General features: G+C 36.6%; 1 protein-coding gene across 1 annotated transcript; it reads left to right on the top strand.

Annotated features, from left to right (window-relative positions):
• Nucleotides 1–270: 270 nt before the first annotated feature.
• Nucleotides 271–15,790, top strand: LOC149799309 (uncharacterized). Its single transcript, XM_089958620.1, has 3 exons — nucleotides 271–549; nucleotides 3,835–7,601; nucleotides 13,355–15,790. The coding sequence occupies exon 2, from the start codon at nucleotides 4,178–4,180 to the stop codon at nucleotides 6,161–6,163; it is 1,986 nt and encodes a 661-aa protein (XP_089814746.1). The 5' UTR covers nucleotides 271–549; nucleotides 3,835–4,177; the 3' UTR covers nucleotides 6,164–7,601; nucleotides 13,355–15,790.
• Nucleotides 15,791–20,041: the final 4,251 nt, after the last annotated feature.

Raw genomic sequence — 20,041 nt, forward strand, 5'->3', positions numbered from 1 at the left:
TCACCCTAGGGTTATATACATTTTACCAATGTGTACCCATGGCTGTATACATTTACGCTCATTCGGTTGCTTGGCGATATGCAACGTAATACATTGTTGAAACAGTTGTTATGATTACTGAAGGGAGATTACATGAATATGAATACATTATCATCCTTGCGTTAGAATCAGTTGTCATTAACAAGGTAAGAGACCACAACGATCCATTGCATGTTAGTTACTTCTGAATTACCTGGAAAGTGGATGGATATTTTTGATGCGTGAGAATAATAATAATAAAAACCCATACACAATTAAACTAGTTAAAAGCGGTAGACGCACCTTTATCAGGGTATCAACAAAACAAGTCGTGCAAACCTTACCTGAATTTAAAAGGCTTTAAATACCTGTTACGTTCGCCAGTGTCAGTGAGAGACTGTTCAGACCAATGTTCTAGCAAAAACAATGCTGCTTCTCGTCAAGTAATGTTTAAATGATTCCACGATCCCAAAACATTTTCAAGGATTTTGTACCATTCTATAGGACATAACACCGGTCACAATCTTTAAGGTAAGATAAAAAAATACATTCATTGCTCTCATAGTTGATTATTATTTTAATGGTTTCTTGATTAATTACCAATAAACCTATCTGAATTAAAATTATCATAAATAAATCTTGCTATTGAAATCGTTTCATCTTCACGATTATTTTAACTACTTCTAGCATTATTATTCATAAACAACTGTCGTACAAATCATGATCAATTGTTATGACTGTAATTGTTTCAGTGCTATATTTGCATGTAATTGTTCAGTATGTACATATGAAGATAAAATTTGCCTTAATAAGTTATGTTTTTGACATTCAAACGGCTGTAACAAAATTTAACTATTTCGGGTGATCAATGTAAAAAGTTGATAAAATGAATTTTAAACAGATAGTTTCATGTTTTATCTGTTACTTGAGACGGATTGTCTACATTAAGATGCCATGTAGAGATAAAGACATACCGTTTTAGTCACTACCTTAATTTCAATCTACTATCTAAAATTACGTATTTGTCTACCATATATAACGACCACTCTTGTGACCTAAGTGGTTATAGCGTCCGCCTCGGATGTGTAAGGTCGCACATTCGAACCCCGGCCGAGTCATACCAAAGACTGATAAAAAATTGTATTTGCAGTTACCTCACTTAGCGCTCAGCATTAAGAGTTCAGTATTGGGACTGGTCGGCCTGGTGACAGGATAATATAACTGGGTGGGACATGATGACACATCTCGGTGGAAAGATGCCACAGTGCTAAACATCACTATAAGCTGCAACACTGTAGACATCGTGGGGATATGACTGAAACATTGTTAGCTACATTAAAAATCCAAATCACACACACACACACACACACAGACACACACACACAGACACACACACACGATAAATAATAGCAGGCAGAGACTCATGCGCACATATCCAGTTGACGTGTACAACAGTTGGAGATGAGGAAGCATTATGTGAAGAAATAATCATTCTAAACTCTGTAAGCCTAATCCAGCTATTATTTATTATCACTCATAATACTATGACCAAAGCAAAACACGTCGCCAGTAATATTTACAATATATGACTTTGATAAAATAAACAACTACAGATGAAAAGAAGAGCAAAAGCATCAAGAGAGGAATATGCCGTTCATAAGGTCAGATGATATTTCATATACAACCCAGGTTGAAGAACTCAAATTAATGATTCAGCTTATGGTTTACTTCCCAACACTCACGAATGAATGAAATTCACATTTTCCTTTGTTACACGGGTTTAATGACGTAACTGACATAACTCTTAATTAGTTTATATGTTAAAAGATTTTTACTCCTCCTATTTTCGTTGTTCACTACACGATGACACAGAAAATCAAAATGTATGATCATCGAAACCGTTGAAATAACAATGACTAGAACTAGGCAAGCCTGACAATTGTGCTACTTGTTTAATACATACCGATTTACGGTTGTCGAAGATACTCAGACGTGACTGGCGCACAGTGCAGCGACACGGTCAAGGGACTAAGCCAACATGTAATAATTCATTATTTTGTCATATATAGAGAAGAGAAAAATACTGAAAAGGGATAGTCCAGTGTTGTGGAAAAGATGCATATCGATTTAATCCTGATGACAAGATAAAATTGATAGAAAAAACAATAGCTTTGAAAGCGAAATGATTAATACAATACCGTATGACGAAGGGAATAAAGTATGCATTTGATGTCATAAAATACACAGTTTCGGTCGTAGCTCAATTAAACTGCAACTTAAATATCTTGAACATTTTACAAGATCCATTTATAATGATTCTACAGAGAGAGGACATTTATTAAAAAAAGATAGTTGGTTTTCGCATCAAACATTGATTTACAGTTTACAAAGCAACTGCAAAAGATCCGGCATGGACAATAGGTGAAAAGGTGACATAAATCTTGAATTGTTTATAGGTTTGAAAAGAAAAATGATATCCTCCGAATATTTTGGAGATAAAAATACGTCTTTCAGACGAACTAGTTAGATAAGACCAAAAGACAAAAGGCCAACATATACAGTTGGCATGCAAGAGTATGAAAAGTAGAACGATGAACATAAGTACATTATGTCATATATATTTTCTATAGATTCGCATAGACTGAGAAAGTTAAAATAAGAAATGCGGCGACTTGCACAGACAATGATCACACAATTTCAAAATACAGAACCATGCTTGGAAAGGGACGTCGTCGTCATACATTTATTGAAGAAATAGTTTTAAAATATTATATCTGATGCAGTTGTTTACAAATTGAAATGCCTAAAGGGAGATTATAAATGTGTAATATTTAATGAAGAAGAGCTATATGTTTGCATCTCTCTCTCTTTTTTGCTCTCTCTCTATCTCTCATACAAGATGACATCAAAAGTTGACAAGACCTTGAAATTGAAAAGAATGACGAGTAACGCGTATAACCTCGGAAAATTGAAAGGATACGTTAGACCACTTATCAGCTAAAATACAGCTGAATGCATTACGAGTCGAAAAAGAGAAGACGAGTACATTGATGTTGATGCCAGTATAAAGAACCATCATTATATCGGAATTTGATTTTTTTTTATTTTGCTTTTGTTGTTGCCCTTGTCTTTAGTATGAGTCACAAAGTGACGAAAAATGCCGATCGTATTTTGCATTTCGATTCTTACTTGCTTTATGTATAGACTGCAATGTAGTTCTCCATATACAGAATATTTGTTAATTCTGACGCTGCAAAATTAAATGCTATTACCTGTACAGTATTCGACATTTACTAACCTATACAAATCACAGCAAACTACATTTTATCACGTGTTCTTACTGTCTCTTCGACATTTCCCAGCATTCAGTTTCACAAATTGTAGTCGCAAATATACTGTCATTGCAATGAAAGGTCGGACATGTCCTTTTCTATTTCAGTTTCCTTTTAGCGTTTTTGTTCAGTGATATACAATTATGAGTCAATAGACAATCAACATCTGCCACAACAGTATTATTATTTTCCGAACTTTAATATTCATAGCCATCCAGTAAATATACTATCCTCAATTTCAAAATGGGGTTCTTCAGAGCTTGAAAAGTAAAGCACTGTTTTTGTTACCTAAATATTATTTAGGTCATTTTGCGAAAGCGGTGACTTGTAAATATCAAAGCGAAATAAAGAGAAAAGTCATAAATCATGAAGAGCACTAGAATACTCGTTCATATTTTCCTGTGTAACTTATCTACGGATCGAACCTAATAGATAGTTAGGATCTCTGTCTTTAATAATAATTGTCTTTCTGTCTCTGTTACAGATAATCTTCATTTGCTGGATGAGCCATGCAGTTCAGGTGTATGTTTTGTCTGGCCGTTGCTATTGTAATTTTTATGGGCAAACAGTCAGAAGCCATCTGTTATCCGAGTTGCCCGTGTATAAATAGTACAAATGTTTCAACGATTTGCAACATTACATACAATGTCACAAACAGGCCTGTCGATTGGCAAGATTTCTTTGAATTTGAAGTTAAAACGATTCAAAGACTAGAGCTTATATTCAACAACAGATTTCAGTCTCAGCTTTTCCCATTGCAAGAATTTCTCCAGTTCAACTGGCATTCGCTGCAAGAACTTCAGGTTCAGAATCTCCAGGCTGATTAAATGATAAACGCGATCTTCGAAATGACATATTTAGAAAATTTGCCAAACTTGACAAAGCTTGTGCTTCGGTTAGGACCAATGGATCTTATTGCAGGTAATGTGCAATCACCACTGCATCTCCGCTACTTGGATGTCAGTGATAATGGAAATTTAAATTTCGATAATCTTGCCAAAATAATTAATGTTTCTGGAACCTCATTGGAGAAACTGTATGCGAACAATATAAACAATTTCAACGGTGCCTCTCTCGATGATAATTTTTTCAAATCCTTCGAGAAAACAAATCTGAGAATTATGCATGCCGTGGACTCTAATATTAAAATCATAAATAGCCCAAATCTAAGCAACTTTCTTCCGTTTCTTGAAGAAGTGGATGTTGCTCAAAACGATGTCGATATTTCCATATCTACCTATCGGAATGCTATAAACTTTAAAAACTTTAAAAGATTCTATGGTCCATATACCCTCGTTGAATCGTTGAGGCAGGATAAATGTGAGTATAGCAATCTGCAAGAGAGAAAAGGGGTACTTTTCTGCGAAATATTCGGTTCAATGACACCTTATAATTTGTCCAGGACTTTAGAAGTTGTAAGTATTAGCGGAAGTCAACAATGCAACAAGGTATTATGTGAATATTCAAAATGCACGTTGCCAGACACAATACCCATAAGAGAACTGTCCTTATCCAGTTGTTGTTATAAAAGATTTGATGTAGAAATAAATGGTCTCCATGAGTTAGAAATATTTGACTTTTCCATGAACGTTTGCGAATATATTTCTCCGCTTGTTTTCTCAGAGATGAAGTCATTGGAAACTCTCCGTTTAAACGGAAATGAACTGTATAAAATGGAGAACAGGAACCCTGATGAATTTTCAAATCTAATACGGAAAAACGGAAATCTTACAAAACTTTATCTTTCATCAAATAAGCTTGTTAAGCTTCCAAGGGATTTCTTTGCATTCAACACAGAGCTGAACACTCTGGATCTTTCATCAAATGAGTTTTCTTACCTTCCAAAAGGCATTTTTGCCAACAATCCTAAGCTGGAAATCTTGGATCTTTCAAACAATCTATTGAGTGCAACTGACTGGTTATCAAGCAATCTGATTAACTTACGTGTTTTAAACATCCGCAATAATCGAATAACTACTTTAGATAGTGAAACACGAACTCTAATAGATAGTAGGTCTTTCATAACGTTATTGGCAAACAACCCTTTAGACTGCAGTTGTGAGAACAATGACCTTTTTGTGTGGTTATCCAACCAAAAAGCACCCAGTGTGAATATTACTGAAGTATTTTGCACCAAAACAGGTATATCAGTCTCGATCCATATAAATGAAATTGATTCATTCAGCTATGATTGTAAGCTCAAAAGGTACATGGGTCTTTTCGGTCTTTTCATCATACCAGCTATTATAGCTATTTGTGCTGTCTTCTACTATCGCCGTTATCAGAATATTCTGCGCATACGTAGAATTCGGAAGCAACTCAAAGATTTTGTCGAGGAAAACATTGTTCCAAAACAACATTTTCTGCTGTACCTTGCATACAGTTTTTCTGACAGCGAGACGGTACTGAACCATATCTTCCCTGAATTAGAATCAAGGCTTCAGCGAGAACTGAAAGTTGCCGACAAACTTGTGTTAATATCAGACAGAGATTTTGACGTGGGAACCAGTATCTCGGATGAAATTATTCGAGCTATATCTTCGTGTACAGCCGTACTGTTTGTTATTTCAAAGGAATTCGCAAACAGTCGCTGGTGTGAATTTGAGTCTGAGGTTGCCATCTATCAACATAAGCCAATTATTATAGTGGTTTTGGAACATATAAAGATACAATCGTTTCCTTCTTCACTTCGAAAAGTATGTTACAAATGGACAAGGATGGAATGGCCAGGAAATGAAGATTTAAACAAGCTCGACGATTTCTGGAAGAAAGTTACGAAGGCTGTAATTAAATACACTGATGTGAAATATTGATTATTCACTCAAACTTTGATTCACCTTTGAACAACTGTGTAACACGAACATGCCGGTATACAATATCTTGTTACCAGTCTATGGTGGGGTTCTTGCGATTTATCTGACAATTTGCCGTTTCAAAGTTGAAGGTAGGAAGGGACTGTCAGTTGTTAACAATGCACAAGGATATCAATACCGGAAGTGTGATTATGTTAGTTCTAAAATTGTCATTCGGGGGAATGTATATACTGGAATATAGTGTTATAAAATGGCTATAAATGTTCTAGCGACATGCAGATGGATTCAGATACTTTTACTCTCTCATTTTGTTTCATCTTTAGTGGAATATCATGTGTAGTATCCAAATGGTAAATTGCAAAAGATAGCACAGCTTTAAAATTACTTGATTTACATTTGTTTGTTTTACGCACAGATTTGTGTGGTCATTTTGAAAAACCGGTCTTTAATACTGTTGTCTTGTTTAATTGTTTTGGGGATAAAATGACCCTATGTTCATTGTGTTGTTACATGGTATTTCCATCCCTCAACTGAAATTATGCGACGTAGACAAAATATTCTTGAGGAATGCAGGGTATTTAATACACATGAAGTTATTAAGGTGGTCATCGTATAATTAATATAACTTCCGTCTTTTGGGAAATAAGTAGATTGATTAGTTGTTACAGTCATCATATATATTTGGTCAAGAGTAGGCTTTGCTTTGATACTTCAGGTAAAACTAAAACAGTAATCAGGGATAATTTGTCCAGTGTAGGCATTGACACTGCAGGTGAAATTAATACAGTTATCAGTGGTAGTAGGTCAAGGGTAGGCTTTGCCAGTGCTGGGAGAACTAAAACAGTTTAAACTGAAAGTAAGTCATGAGTAGGCTTGCACGCTGCATTAAAACTAATAACGTCGTCAGTGATTGTAAGTCAAGGGTTGGCTTTGCCAGTGTTGGAAAAACTAATACAGTCTAAACTGAAAGTAAGTCATGAGTAGGCTTGCACGCTGCATTAAAACTAATAAAGTCGTCAGTGATTGTAAGTCACGGATAGGCTTCGACACTGCAAAAAAGCCGTATACAGTACTCAGTGACATCAAGTCAATGGTAGGCTGTAAAACGGACGTTATCAGTGATAGTAAGTCATAGGCAGGCTTTGACATTGCAGGTAAAATTAATACCCATGCTTTGACACTTGCAGGTATAACTAACGCAGTCATCAGTATTCATATGTCAATTAAGGCCTTGAAACTCAATTAAAGCTAATACAGTCCTGAGTGATAGCAAGTCATCGGTAAAAGTGAAACTAATATAGTCATCAGTGGTAATAAGTCAAGAGTAGGCTTTTACATTGCAATTAAAAGAAATACAGGCAGCACTTATACTAAGTCCAGGGTATGCTTTGAAACTGCAGGTAAAATTATTAATGTCATCAGTAATATTAAGTCAAGGGTAGGTTTTATTGATTGATTGATTGATTGTTTGTTTTTTAACGGCGCATCAGCACTTTTAGGCTATTTAGCGCCAAACAAAGTGTTACTTGTATAATCTTTTAAAACTTATAAAAGGTTCTATATCGACCAGCGATATAAAAGAACAAATGGTTGAAATTAAAAACGGTAAGATGGTAACGGTGCAAAATAAAGCTTCCCGATCAACGGGTGATGTAAAAAAGATGAATAGGTATTAAAATGGGACGGTATGTATATTGCATAAAACTGCACAAGGTGATAGCATAAAAGTCAGAGTTTAGAGTAAATATTTACGGCTTTAAAGAACTCGATAATACGAGTGATGTTTATATTATCAAAAAGTTCTTTCATGTCATGCACAACGTAATAACGATCGCGCGTAGGTTGTAGGTCAAAGCACTCTATCATAAAGTGCTTGACAGTGAATGGTTCATTGCAAGAAACGCACTCTGGTGGGTCTTCACCTTTTAGTATGTGGGTGTGGGTGATATAAGTATGACCAATTCGGATTCTTGCAATGACTACCTCCTCCCTACGAATGGTTCTGTAGGAAGGAGTCCATTCTCCTAGAGTTGGTTTGATTGCATGAAGTTTGTTATTTACAGCATCATTCCATGATGCCTGCCACTTCTGACGTAAGAACTTTCTGATACAAGGTTTAAAATCAGTATATGGTATTTTAAAATTAGATGGTTCTTGAGAAAGGGCCATTTTAGCAGCGCGATCTGCTTTTTCGTTACCTTTAATACCAATGTGGCTAGGTAACCAACAGTATATTATATTGTGGGAGACACTCAGCTCGGTATTTTTTACGAGTATGTTTTTCAATAATGGGTTCTCCAGTTTTCTATTGTGTAGTGACTGGAGTACTGATAGCGAGTCGGAGAAGATGATACTGTTTAAAATACGGTTCTTTTCTATATGTTGCAGAGCAAGGTCTATTGCTCTGATTTCGGCTGTAAAAATTGATGCTCCATTTGGTAAGCGAACTTGCGTTGTGTGATTTCCACAAACAAAGGCTGCAGCAGCCTTTTCCTCATCCTTTGATCCATCAGTGTAAATTCTGGTGTAGTTTTTAAATTCGGTGAGGAGTTCATGGTAAGAGTTGTGGAAGATAGAAGGGTTTGTTTCGGATTTTTTTCCATCGTGTAGCGTAAAACGTACTTTTGGTTGTTTAATTAGCCAGGGTGGTGTTTCGGAGATGGATGTTTTCTGAATTTTTGAAAGATCTATATTTGTAGTGGTAAGGCTGGATGATATTCTAATGCCAAAGGAAGGTATGGCGTTTGGTTTATTTTCGTATAAAGTTTTGTATTTGGATTGAAAAACAGCCGAAAAAGCAGGATTCAGAGTGTTTGATTTTAATTTCAGAGCATACTGTGCGGAAAGCATTTCTCTATGATGCGATAAAGGTGGTTCATTCGCCTCAGCTAGAAGGCTTTCACACGGGGATGTTTTAAATGCTCCCAGAGCCAGTCTTATTCCCTGATGATGAATTGGATCAAGCATTTTAAGATACGATTTTCTGGCAGAACCATACACAACGCAACCATAGTCTAGTTTGGAGCGAAAAAACGTTCTATATAAATTCAGGATGACTTTTCTATCAGCACCCCAGTCAGTGTGCGCTACTACTTTAAGTAGGTCAAGTGCTTTTAAGCATTTGGCTTTCAAGTTTTTTAGGTGTGGAATAAAAGTCAGTTTTCTGTCAAAGATAATACCCCAAAATTTTGTTTCCTCAACAACTGGAATAGGTGTTCCGTCCAGCTTGAGTTTAGGTTCATCGTGGTGTCGTCGTAATTGACAGAAATGCATACATACCGTTTTTGATTTCGAGAATTTGAAACCGTTCGTACTAGCCCAATTTTGAATCTTGTTGATATTTTGCTGCAGTTGTGTTTCAATTGTATGCATGTGCTTTGACCGATAACATATGAGAAAATCATCAACATATAGTGAGCAATCCACACCAGGAGTCAAACACTTGGTGATGTTATTAATTTTGATATTGAAAAGTGTCACAGATAAAATACTGCCCTGGGGTACACCCATCTCTTGCTCGTGCAAATCTGAGAGAGTACAGCCCACTCGTACCTTGAATTCTCTGTCGGAGAGGAAGTTGGATATGAAAGAGGGCAGACGGCCTTTTAGACCTAGATCGTGCAGGTCTTTTAGTATCCCGTACTTCCATGTTGTGTCATAGGCCTTTTCTAAATCAAAGAAAACCGCTACTAAATGTTCTTTCTTGATAAATGCATCGCGAATGAATGTTTCTAGTCTAACCAGATGATCGTTGGTGCTCCGTCCATAACGAAAGCCACTTTGGAAAGGAGATATTAAATTGTTAGTTTCCAGGTACCATACAAGCCGAGAATTGATCATTCGTTCCATTGTTTTGCACATGCAGCTTGTGAGTGCAATAGGTCGATAGTTGGTAGGATCTTCACTATCTTTACCGGGTTTGAGAACTGGTATTACTGTTGCTTCTTTCCATATTTTAGGTAGGTTACCAGTAATCCATAAATCATTGAAGAGTTTTAAAAGAGATGTTAAAGATGATTCTGGAAGATGTTTTAAAAACTGGTAATGTATTTTGTCAGGCCCAGCGGAAGTATCATGGGCCTTGTCTAAAGCCTCCATAAGTTCTGATAGTGAAAACAGCTGGTTGTAGCTTTCCGAGTTGTTGGATGTGAATTTTAAACGTGACTTTTCTTTTTGAGTTTTCAATTTTTGGAAGGCTTCGGAATAATTAGATGATGACGAATTTTTAGAGAATGTATCAGCAAGAACATTTGCTGTGTTACGTTTTGAGCTAAGATTGTTATTGTTCACTTTTAGATGTCGGAAAGAATTGTGTTTTCTCTTTCCGTTTATTTTTCGGATCGTGTCCCAAACTTTCTTAATTGAGGAACGAGAGTTTAAAGAGGAAACATATTTCATCCATGATGCTCGTTTACTTTCTTTGATTGTGCGGCGAGCTTTGTCCCGGAGAATACGATATTTACTTAAATTCTCGGGCGTCGGATGATTGTTAAATTTTTTCAAGGCTTCTCGGCGTTGCCGTATGGCTTCCTTACATTCCTTAGTGAGCCAAGGTTTTAGGGTTCTTTTACAGTTTGCTGAGAACTTGGGGATAGATTCTTCTGCAATGTCGGTTAAAATAGATGTAAAATGCTGAATGGGGTCGTTAACATTGAAAACTGTATCCTCATTCAGCCTGGTTTTACAGAGTGTTTCGAATTTGGCCCAGTCGGCCTTCTTTAAATTCCATTGTGGAATTACTTCATCAATTGTAGAGTTATGATTTACAAGGGAGACTGGGAAGTGATCGCTGCTGTGAAGGTCATCAGCGACCTTCCATTCATAGTCCAAAAGCAGCGAAGGAGAACAAATTGTCAAATCGATGCATGTGTATGTACCCATGCCTGGGTGTAAATATGTAGGTGTTTTGGTATTATATAGACACAGATCGTGTCTAGAAATAAAGTCTTCAACTTTGTGACCTCCGTTACTTACATGATTCGATCCCCATAAAATGTTATGGGCATTAAAATCCCCGAGTAAAAGAAAGGGTGCGGGAAGCTGTTGAACAAGATTATCGAGTTCGTTTGGTACTAGGTTAGTGTTTGGTGGTAAATAAATAGAGCAAAATGTAATCACTCGATGTAGAGTGACGCTTACAGCAATGGCTTGTAAATTGGTGTTTAAAGGAATGAAACTATGAGGAGCTATTTTGTTCACAATAACAGAAACTCATCCTGATGCCCTATTAACATTTGGAGAGCAGGTGTTAAACAGGGAGTAGTTTTTAAATGTGATGTTGTCCGTATCTTTCAAGAAGGTTTCTTGAAGGCATAGTACCGCAGGATCATGTTCGTTTAAAAGCAGGGGAAGATCATTGTAATTTGCTTTAAGTCCTTGACAATTCCATTGTATGATAGTGTTTTTCATTATAAATTTAAATTAAAGATTGTGGAGCTAGGTTAGACCTTTCGCAGAGGGAATTTGTTTTGTTATTTCTCTGGAGGAAGTACGGGGGTGAATTTTTTGTTTGTAGGTCTGGAGTTCCCTTGAGCGCATGGAGCAGATTCTTCTGCATCCATGCTCTCGATGTCTCCAAATCTGTTATAAAGTTTGATGGGGTCATCTGACCCCTTTTGTTGCCTGTTTCCATGAGATTTATTTTTGTTTTTTGGTGATTTAGTTTGTTGGGTATTGCTTAATGTAGTTTGTGTAGATGCCGTGTTTCTCTGTGATTGGTAATGAGGGGTGCTTGAGCTTGGTGTTGAATCGGGTGCTTCTGTTTGTGTTTGAGCGTCCTTCGTTGTTTTAGGATTGCTCTTCACTACAGTGGAGAAGGATGGACCAGGATGGGCTGTTTTCGCCTGTACAAGTTTTCTGGCTTCTGGATAGGGAATATTATTTGTGTATTTTACCCTCTGAATTTCCTTCTCCTGTTTCCAGGTATCGCAATCCTTGGAATTTGCGTGGTGCTCTTTTCCACAGTTGACACAATGCGGAGTTGCTCTACAGTCAGCTTCCTGATGAGAATTTTCTCCGCATCGGCCACATATTTGGGTTTTAGAGCAGCGGTCTTCGTGATGGCCGTATTTTTGACATTTGTAACATCGAAGGGGGTTTGGAATGTAGATGTCAACCTTCACTTGCAAGAAGCCAACTTTGACCACTTTGGGTCAGTTGGCTTGTTGAAGATGAGTACAATGGTGTTGGTGTCCTGCAGGTTATTATTACGTTTGATACGTATTCGACGGACTGCAGTGACACCTTCACTTTTCATTCCTTCGATGATATCTGCGTCGGTGACTCCAGCCAAGTCACGACAACGAATCACGCCTTTGGACGTATTCAGTGTGGTGTGAGCGAATGAGGTCACTGGAATATCGAAGAAAGTTTTTATTTTCCCGATATTGTCTGACTGACCTCGTCGCTCACATTCCACGAGAAGGCAACCCGATTTCATTTTTTTGACGCTCTTTGGCGTACCAATCAAACCTGTAATTGTTTTCTCAATCACAAATGGAGAGAGTGAAGCAAGGGATTTTGCGGCATCTTTAGATTGTATTACCATGAAGCGTGGAAATGTGTCCACACTACATGGTTCGTCGTCCGAGTCAGATAAAGTTTTGGTACGTTTATTTTGAATTTTTTTGGAAATATCCATTTTGGCTAGATTAAAAATTCAGCACCCGTGCTCCCCACCCACCAAGGAGCCCAACAAGGGGACACTTTTCAAGTGTCAGGGATACACAGATGCCATTCTCAGTTGATAAAATTACCTTTGATTGACCCTGAAGTCGCCAATTTCTAAGGTCGGTAAAATTACCCCCCGATTGACCCGTTAAGCCACCGCCTTCTAGGAAGTCTTCTAAGACTTGGAAAAGGGAAAGATAAAGGAAGAGAATTTAGGGGCAACGGTGGTATCAAGAGAGATACAAGGAGACATAAAGAAGGTGAGAGTAAATAAAGACCTCCTAGGGCTCGGCGTGACCAGCCGATTTGTCGGAACCGGGCCCATCCCGACCACCCGTCTAAGAGAAGTAGAGGCCAAAGTAGTGTGTTGCAGGGAAAGCCTCTGCTCAACTACCAGGATCCTTTCCTCCCCCGACACGGGACGCAACCCACGGCAAACAGGTTGCCTCTACTTAGTCGCCTTTTACGACACGTAGCGAGGCACGTCGGGCCAATTCTACAACCCCGGACCCGCAGGGGGAGGTAGGTTTTAGCCCTGAAGGTAAAACTAATAGTCATCATTGGCAGTATTTCAAGTGTATGCTTGGACGCTGCTTGTAAATCTGATGCATTGTAAAATGTAAACAACAAGGGTATCCGCTTATTTGAAATTGATATAGTTTACATAGGCTCTTTTATGGTATTCTCTTGTTGCGAAATTGGTTTTAGTACAATCTTTTAAAACGTTTCTGTATTTAATGAAACATTTATTTACTTAAATATATTATATATTTAGTCAAAAGAATTCTGTGTATTACATATTTAATTTTTAAAGATATTGAGCCCAACAATTTTGGGGAAGTCAGCCATTAATATCTACATTGATTTTGAAAAACTGGAATTCGCCTTTCTTTTGTAGAGGGCGCCGTATCTGTGACATGTAGGCTCACTTGTGATTATTAAAACTTAAGCACTGTAAGGTCTATTGAACTTGATGAGGTCCTCATGTGTGTTTTTGTATGAGAGAGAGTTTTTCCGGTGTAACTGAGCTGGTTGCGGTATCAGTCTCAGATTATTGGATACGTGGTTTTGTAATGAAGGAGCAACTGTTATCCGCACATTTCATCGAGTCCACGTGTCGGTACTTATAAACAAATGATGACTGTCGCGCAAGGTGAAGGGCGTGTTACCTGATAAGTAAACCTTCTTGTATGTATGATAAATTTGCAGATCGGTTTGGAATATATTCTTTCAATTTTTGAAATCGTACGCCTATCCACACTAATAAAACAAATTAAAGAAACACAAAAGAATAATACCATTTCGTATGTATAATACCATTTCATATGTATACAAGATCTTCTCTGCTTATACTTTATCGTATACAGTAGCCGACATTTATACTTTCAAGCTCATGTTGGTGTGCTTATTCAACGGGTTCTACCTCTCGTCACAAGTGGCCCGAATTTTCTCCACAACTGTTGGAATAACTTAAATGTTAAGAATGCAGCAAACATTTCGATCTTCGTTATTTCTAGGCCTAATCTTGTTTCCCAACTAATGAAAGTAGGCAGAACAGCAGCTATCAACACAATCGGAACATCCTTTCCTATTATATGTAAAAGTGTAAGCAATCGAATTCATGCATTATTTTGTTTGCTTCAATAACGTTTTGACGAGGGAATTAACACCTAACTGGACACAATGCAGTTTTACCTGATTAACTTCTGGCACTCTTATCAAAAGAATTCATTCGTATCCACCTTCAGAGAAAAGCCCAATGCACTGCATACCTACGCATCCAATCCGTGGCTTTGCCAAAATCCGACAACGAAAGTGGCGAGACAACCCAATGGGTGAGTTAAATTTTTTCTCATATCTTATGCCAATGGGTGTGTTAAATTTTGTCTCATATCTTATATGATTTGTCAGTACTGAAACTTAGTACAATAACTTAGAATTTATAACGATTAATACAGTAATAACATGTTGAAAGGCCGGATATTGTCCATATGAACTTAGCAATCAGTCTTAATAGAAATATTGTATGTTGATTAAAGAAAATATTCATAGATCAAAAGCGTAATCAGAACAAAGTGATTATACAATTATTTAGACTTTTCACCTAATTTGGAATAAAAAGTCGAAAGTATAATACTTTCGTAGCTTGTTTGGAGTTTTTCGCATACATATATGTATTTTTATTTTCCTTGTCTGTTTGCTTTTGGAAAAGTAATCGTACGGTGACCGTGTATTAACTTTACAGAAAAAGATTATTCTCACATCTGCTGTGTATTCACTGAATCAAAGAAAAAAATACATTTTGGATGAGCCATAGCTAAGATATAAATAGCATCATGTATCATATATAAATATATATATCAGGTGTGTACCGTGCAATCATGTTTACATTAATGATTTGACTCCAGCAATAATGATTGTAATGACTGACACCTTAATACGACATATGCAACAGGGTTTTCGATAACACTATCTGGTCTTTGGTACATTAGGAGCTTCCAATTTGTATATTGATTCTCAAATCGTGCCATTTAGATAAAATTATTATATACCTAAGTTACACTCTCTGGTCTTCGTTGTCTGAATATGTGTATAATTTATCAGCTTTCAATGTGTGTGGTTGTTTTCAATCATTTTATTTGTATGTATTACTATATTAACTCATATATCAGTTAACTAATTTCGTAGCTAATTTATTACAGATTTTGCATCAATTATTGTACCGTTATGTACAGTACATAGATGTATTATTTAAAGGTATAAAACTTAATGAGTAGAATCTCTATCATAGAATGTATGTTTAACCTTTTGCAATACGATTTTTGTCGTTACAGAAATGTTGCTATTATACACATTCTTAATCATGTATATCTTATCTTCATTCTTCTGAGGGTCATGTGACATATTAGCACATGTGAAATGGATTTCCCTTTTTAAATAAAGTAATAATAATAATAATTGTTGTTATTGCTATTATTCTTATTCCCTGGCTTTAATTACCCGCACTACAAACAACACTGTGATATAAATATCAACAATATATCATGACACACTGTTACATAGGTCACATCTAATATCATGAAAGGAATGCTTTCACGTAGCGTTTTGTATTACTTGAAAAAATCTGTCATCAGAAGCCAGTGTCTGTTTATTAAGAATACACTTTATACTTGCTCCGACTGATACATCTCAGTTTTCCCTCTGTTCTGAGACGGAAACTGATATATTTTGTCTTGATGATGATGATGATGGCAATGATGACGAATTGCGAAAAGACTGCTTCAAATATATGGCATAACGGTACCAATTGCGCAAGTCCAGGATTGTGGAGCTTAAGATGTAGCGAACATTGCATTCAGAAATGAAGAACAACACTAGCTATGATTGGTGCATTGTGTAACAGTTGTTCTTTCTGTTAGGCTTAAAAAAGTTAAACCTCTAGGCAACGTGTGGGATTATGTTAATTTCTATCTAGATCATGTTTTGTATTTTGTTTCTAAATTTTAAAAATGTGGTACACATGGTTGAAAATATGACTGTTGTGACTAGATAACTCTCATCCCTGTCTTGTTCCAGCAGAATTATCTTTCTTAAATGCAATGGAGTACTTGGTTTTGTCCTCAGCAAATTGACAATTTAACATCTTTCTCTATGACATTGTGTGTGATGCATGCTGAGGTAGGATAGAAAGTATATTTATTTCACAAAACATTAGCATTGAGGTTTATTGAAAAACAATTGGTACCGTGATGACTTTTAGCTGACATAGAACACGATTTTACTATGTTCTCCACATTTGTTTCTCAATACTGACCTTTCCTCTGTATGACAATCAATACAGATCGTATTTTAATGTAAAATACCTTCTAACATGACTTCACGGTGAAGTTCTTGCCAAAAGTTGACCTGCATTTCTTGAGAGGCTGAACTGTCAACAGCGCCGCATGTAAACAGAACACAGGAATCACCGAGTCATCATCAAGATGCTATTAATCACTGTGCACTATCGCCGAAATACACACGGAAAACTACATCCTAAGCTCACATTCTCAAGAATAAACAAAATACCTTTAAATCCCCAGCAAAAACTGCATAAATATAACTCATCTATCACCACCAAAATGAGAGAGGAACAATGTTGTAAGAATAGACTAGAACTACATTCGTGGGTGCTGAACTGGAAGTATTAATTGTGACCTGATTCCAGCTGCAAGTGCTCCTGCTAGAAGCGATTGCGTTTGAATGGCATATTATAAATATAAAGGAACTAGTGGAGCATGGCTTATTCTGGAAAATATTGAATATTGAGTCTCAATAACCGGGACCTTTGGTCAAGACAAGAATTTTAGAATACATATTGCTTAACGAGGGACCTTTTTAATGTATTTGCCTTGACCTTTAGCACCCGACAAATATTAATATCATTTCATTAGTTTCATGAGTACAAGGCATCCACAGCTTTTTCAATGAACAAACCCTTACTTGAAATGTCACTGTGCAAATCTTATACTTTGTCAAAATGACACTGACTGTTGATGTTTTGAGTTCAAACGTAACAGCATATTTCTTACCGTAAGAACAATCTCTCCATAAATGTTGGCTAGTGTACGTAATCTAGAACCAATGTTATTTGGAATATTTGTTTTCTTTCTGGCATAATGAATTTGAGCTTTGATCATTTGAACCCCAAAGCAAGCACCTATATCATCCAGAGGCTTAGTTGACGGTACGTGCTTAAAAACTGAACATGTTTGTACTAAAACTATTATTCCTCTTTCCGTAATTGACCTTCATCGTTGATCTCAAAATCAACAGCCGTCCCATTAGCCTGTTTTTAAGTTCTATTTGTAAGACGTCAAAGTTCAATATTTGACTCGTACGATAGTTGAGAGTCAGTCCATTTTTTTGTTTTTGTTGCATTGAGCCATTTGGCCACTGTATAGGTAACCGATAAGTTTTAAGGCCACCACTAGCAAAACTTACAATATTATAATCTGGATGTTTGGCGGCCTATGATTCAAAAAGTTCGTTTTCAGTGTTTGGGCGATAGCTGTCAGGGCGATCGATGTATATACAATTGTCATTGTCTTTGTAAATAACTTTAGCGCCTTAAAGATCCAAGATAGTATACAATTTTAAACGGGCATTTTCTGTCACGTAGGTTATGATTATAACATTTTGAAACTCCTCGGACGGGAAAAACTCGGGAAGTTCTTGATATTTCATCCATATTAAAGCTTCACATAGGAACTTCACGTGCGTCATGCGTTTTCCTTTGTCGACCATGAGTTAAATGTAACGATGTGGCAAGTGTTCCTTTTTGTGGCAATATCGGACTCTGAACCAGATTTACCCACACACAATTCAGCACAACGTTTGCTAGGGATTGTCTTTTAGTTGAGGCGGATTTTGTTGACACATGATAATGCATGTCGTCTTCAAAGGCAATGTCATGCATGTTGGAAACAGATTGTTTAGCGTCCGCGGTGTCAGCAGAATTCGTTGAAATCGTCTCTTGGGTTTGGTTCGATTGTCGTTATTACGTTCTGATCTTGGCATCTTGATATGACTAGGGTACACATTATCGCCTTATTTATTCATCTTCTCTTTCCAAGATAACAATTTCTTTCACGTTCATTCTGTTACTATTGAAGATAAACAAGAAGCCGCCCTGAGCGGATATTTTTTAAAGACTCATTCAAAAGTACACTTTCAATACGACTATGGCCTTCTACCCTCGAAATAAAAGTCAAGATACCTGCTATGTCTGTGAAGAGAAAGTTCATTTAGATCCTGAATACTCACAGTGTCGAAGAAAATGAAGTACTGCTGAGACAGGAGAAAAGAGAGACAAATTAAACATACCAATCATCAATGTCAAGAACAGGAAACTGATCTTCAGCTTGTGTCAAGAGAACATGGAAAAAAGGAGTAGAAGCGTGTGCAAGAAGAAGAAGAAAAAAAAAAGAAGGACCCATACCCAACAAGAATTCCAAAGGTACGACAAATATAAAAAATGAAAGAGAAGGGAAAGACCCCATGCCTGCCGATAAATAAAGTAAAAAATAAGTGCTAAAAAGAGGCGGTGAAAGAAAGAAGATTTAATATGAAATTCATTGTTTTTCTGATGTGGTAAGAAGGTATCACGAGAAATACTTGTCTAAATGTCTGGATGTTTAACTAAGAGTATTATTGATAAGATACTCAAATACACAAGCAAATGACCACATTTTATCATGGAAGAATTTGCGTTTCATTTGATTTGGCAAACAGTGAGTGGTATCTCTTTGGTAGTAAATGTACATTGCATTGAAATGGACCGTTTGTTTTATAAAATGATAGTTTATGAACTTGACATCATCAGCTGTAACTGTCATAATCCTTAGAGTCAAAATCCTGTTGCTGTTGGTTCTGATTTGGTAATGATAGTAGCAACTGCTGCTTGCGTATTAGTGGGAGTTTATGTAGTCACAACATAGAAGTCTTGTATCGTGAAGGCCTCTTTCTCTTGGATTGATCTAAATAAGTCTCTAAGGAGTTTGTATTCCGCCATCCTTGGTATAAGACTCAGAGTTGTATTGTCACATTTTCACTGTTAACATGTTTCAATATCTTTTTTATCGTTTTCTTTGTTGCTTTGTGTTTCTTCTGTTGAACAAGTAATTGTTTTTCTTCTTTCATGTGTTGCACACAATTCTCTAACTCGTCCTTTTATGTTTGTTCTGAAATCATCATACACTGATAATGATGGAGAAAATTGTGAAGGTGTTACTACCGACACAGGCCAAAATTCATGCAGAGATGATAATAAATCAGCTAAAGATCGATTAAAGTTATCCTCTTCTGAAAAAAGAATACTGACTAAAGCAGCAGTAGTATATGGATCATAACTACGAATAGAAAGCGTATGCACTTAAGGCGCAAACCAGTGCATTGTCTTCATCTGATCCATGTGTATTGTCTCAAAATGTTTCGCAATGGTAAATGTTAGGAACGCAAGCTGGTGCAACGATTTATGTTACTTATAATCAAGGACTCACAGATGTATATCCATAACTATTGAGTTTACTATATATACGTTATTTCATAAGTATAGATGAGATTTAAAATACTACATACAATAAAATTCGAACCTGATGATAACGAATTCTTTTGCTGTCCCTGTGACTTGTTTTTCTTTGCTGTAGCTTATTTACCTTTTATGTGATG

Source organism: Sinohyriopsis cumingii, chromosome 5 (assembly GCF_028554795.1).
Source record: "Sinohyriopsis cumingii isolate HCF-2022 chromosome 5, ASM2855479v2, whole genome shotgun sequence".
NCBI classification, from domain to species: Eukaryota; Metazoa; Mollusca; class Bivalvia; order Unionida; family Unionidae; genus Sinohyriopsis; species Sinohyriopsis cumingii.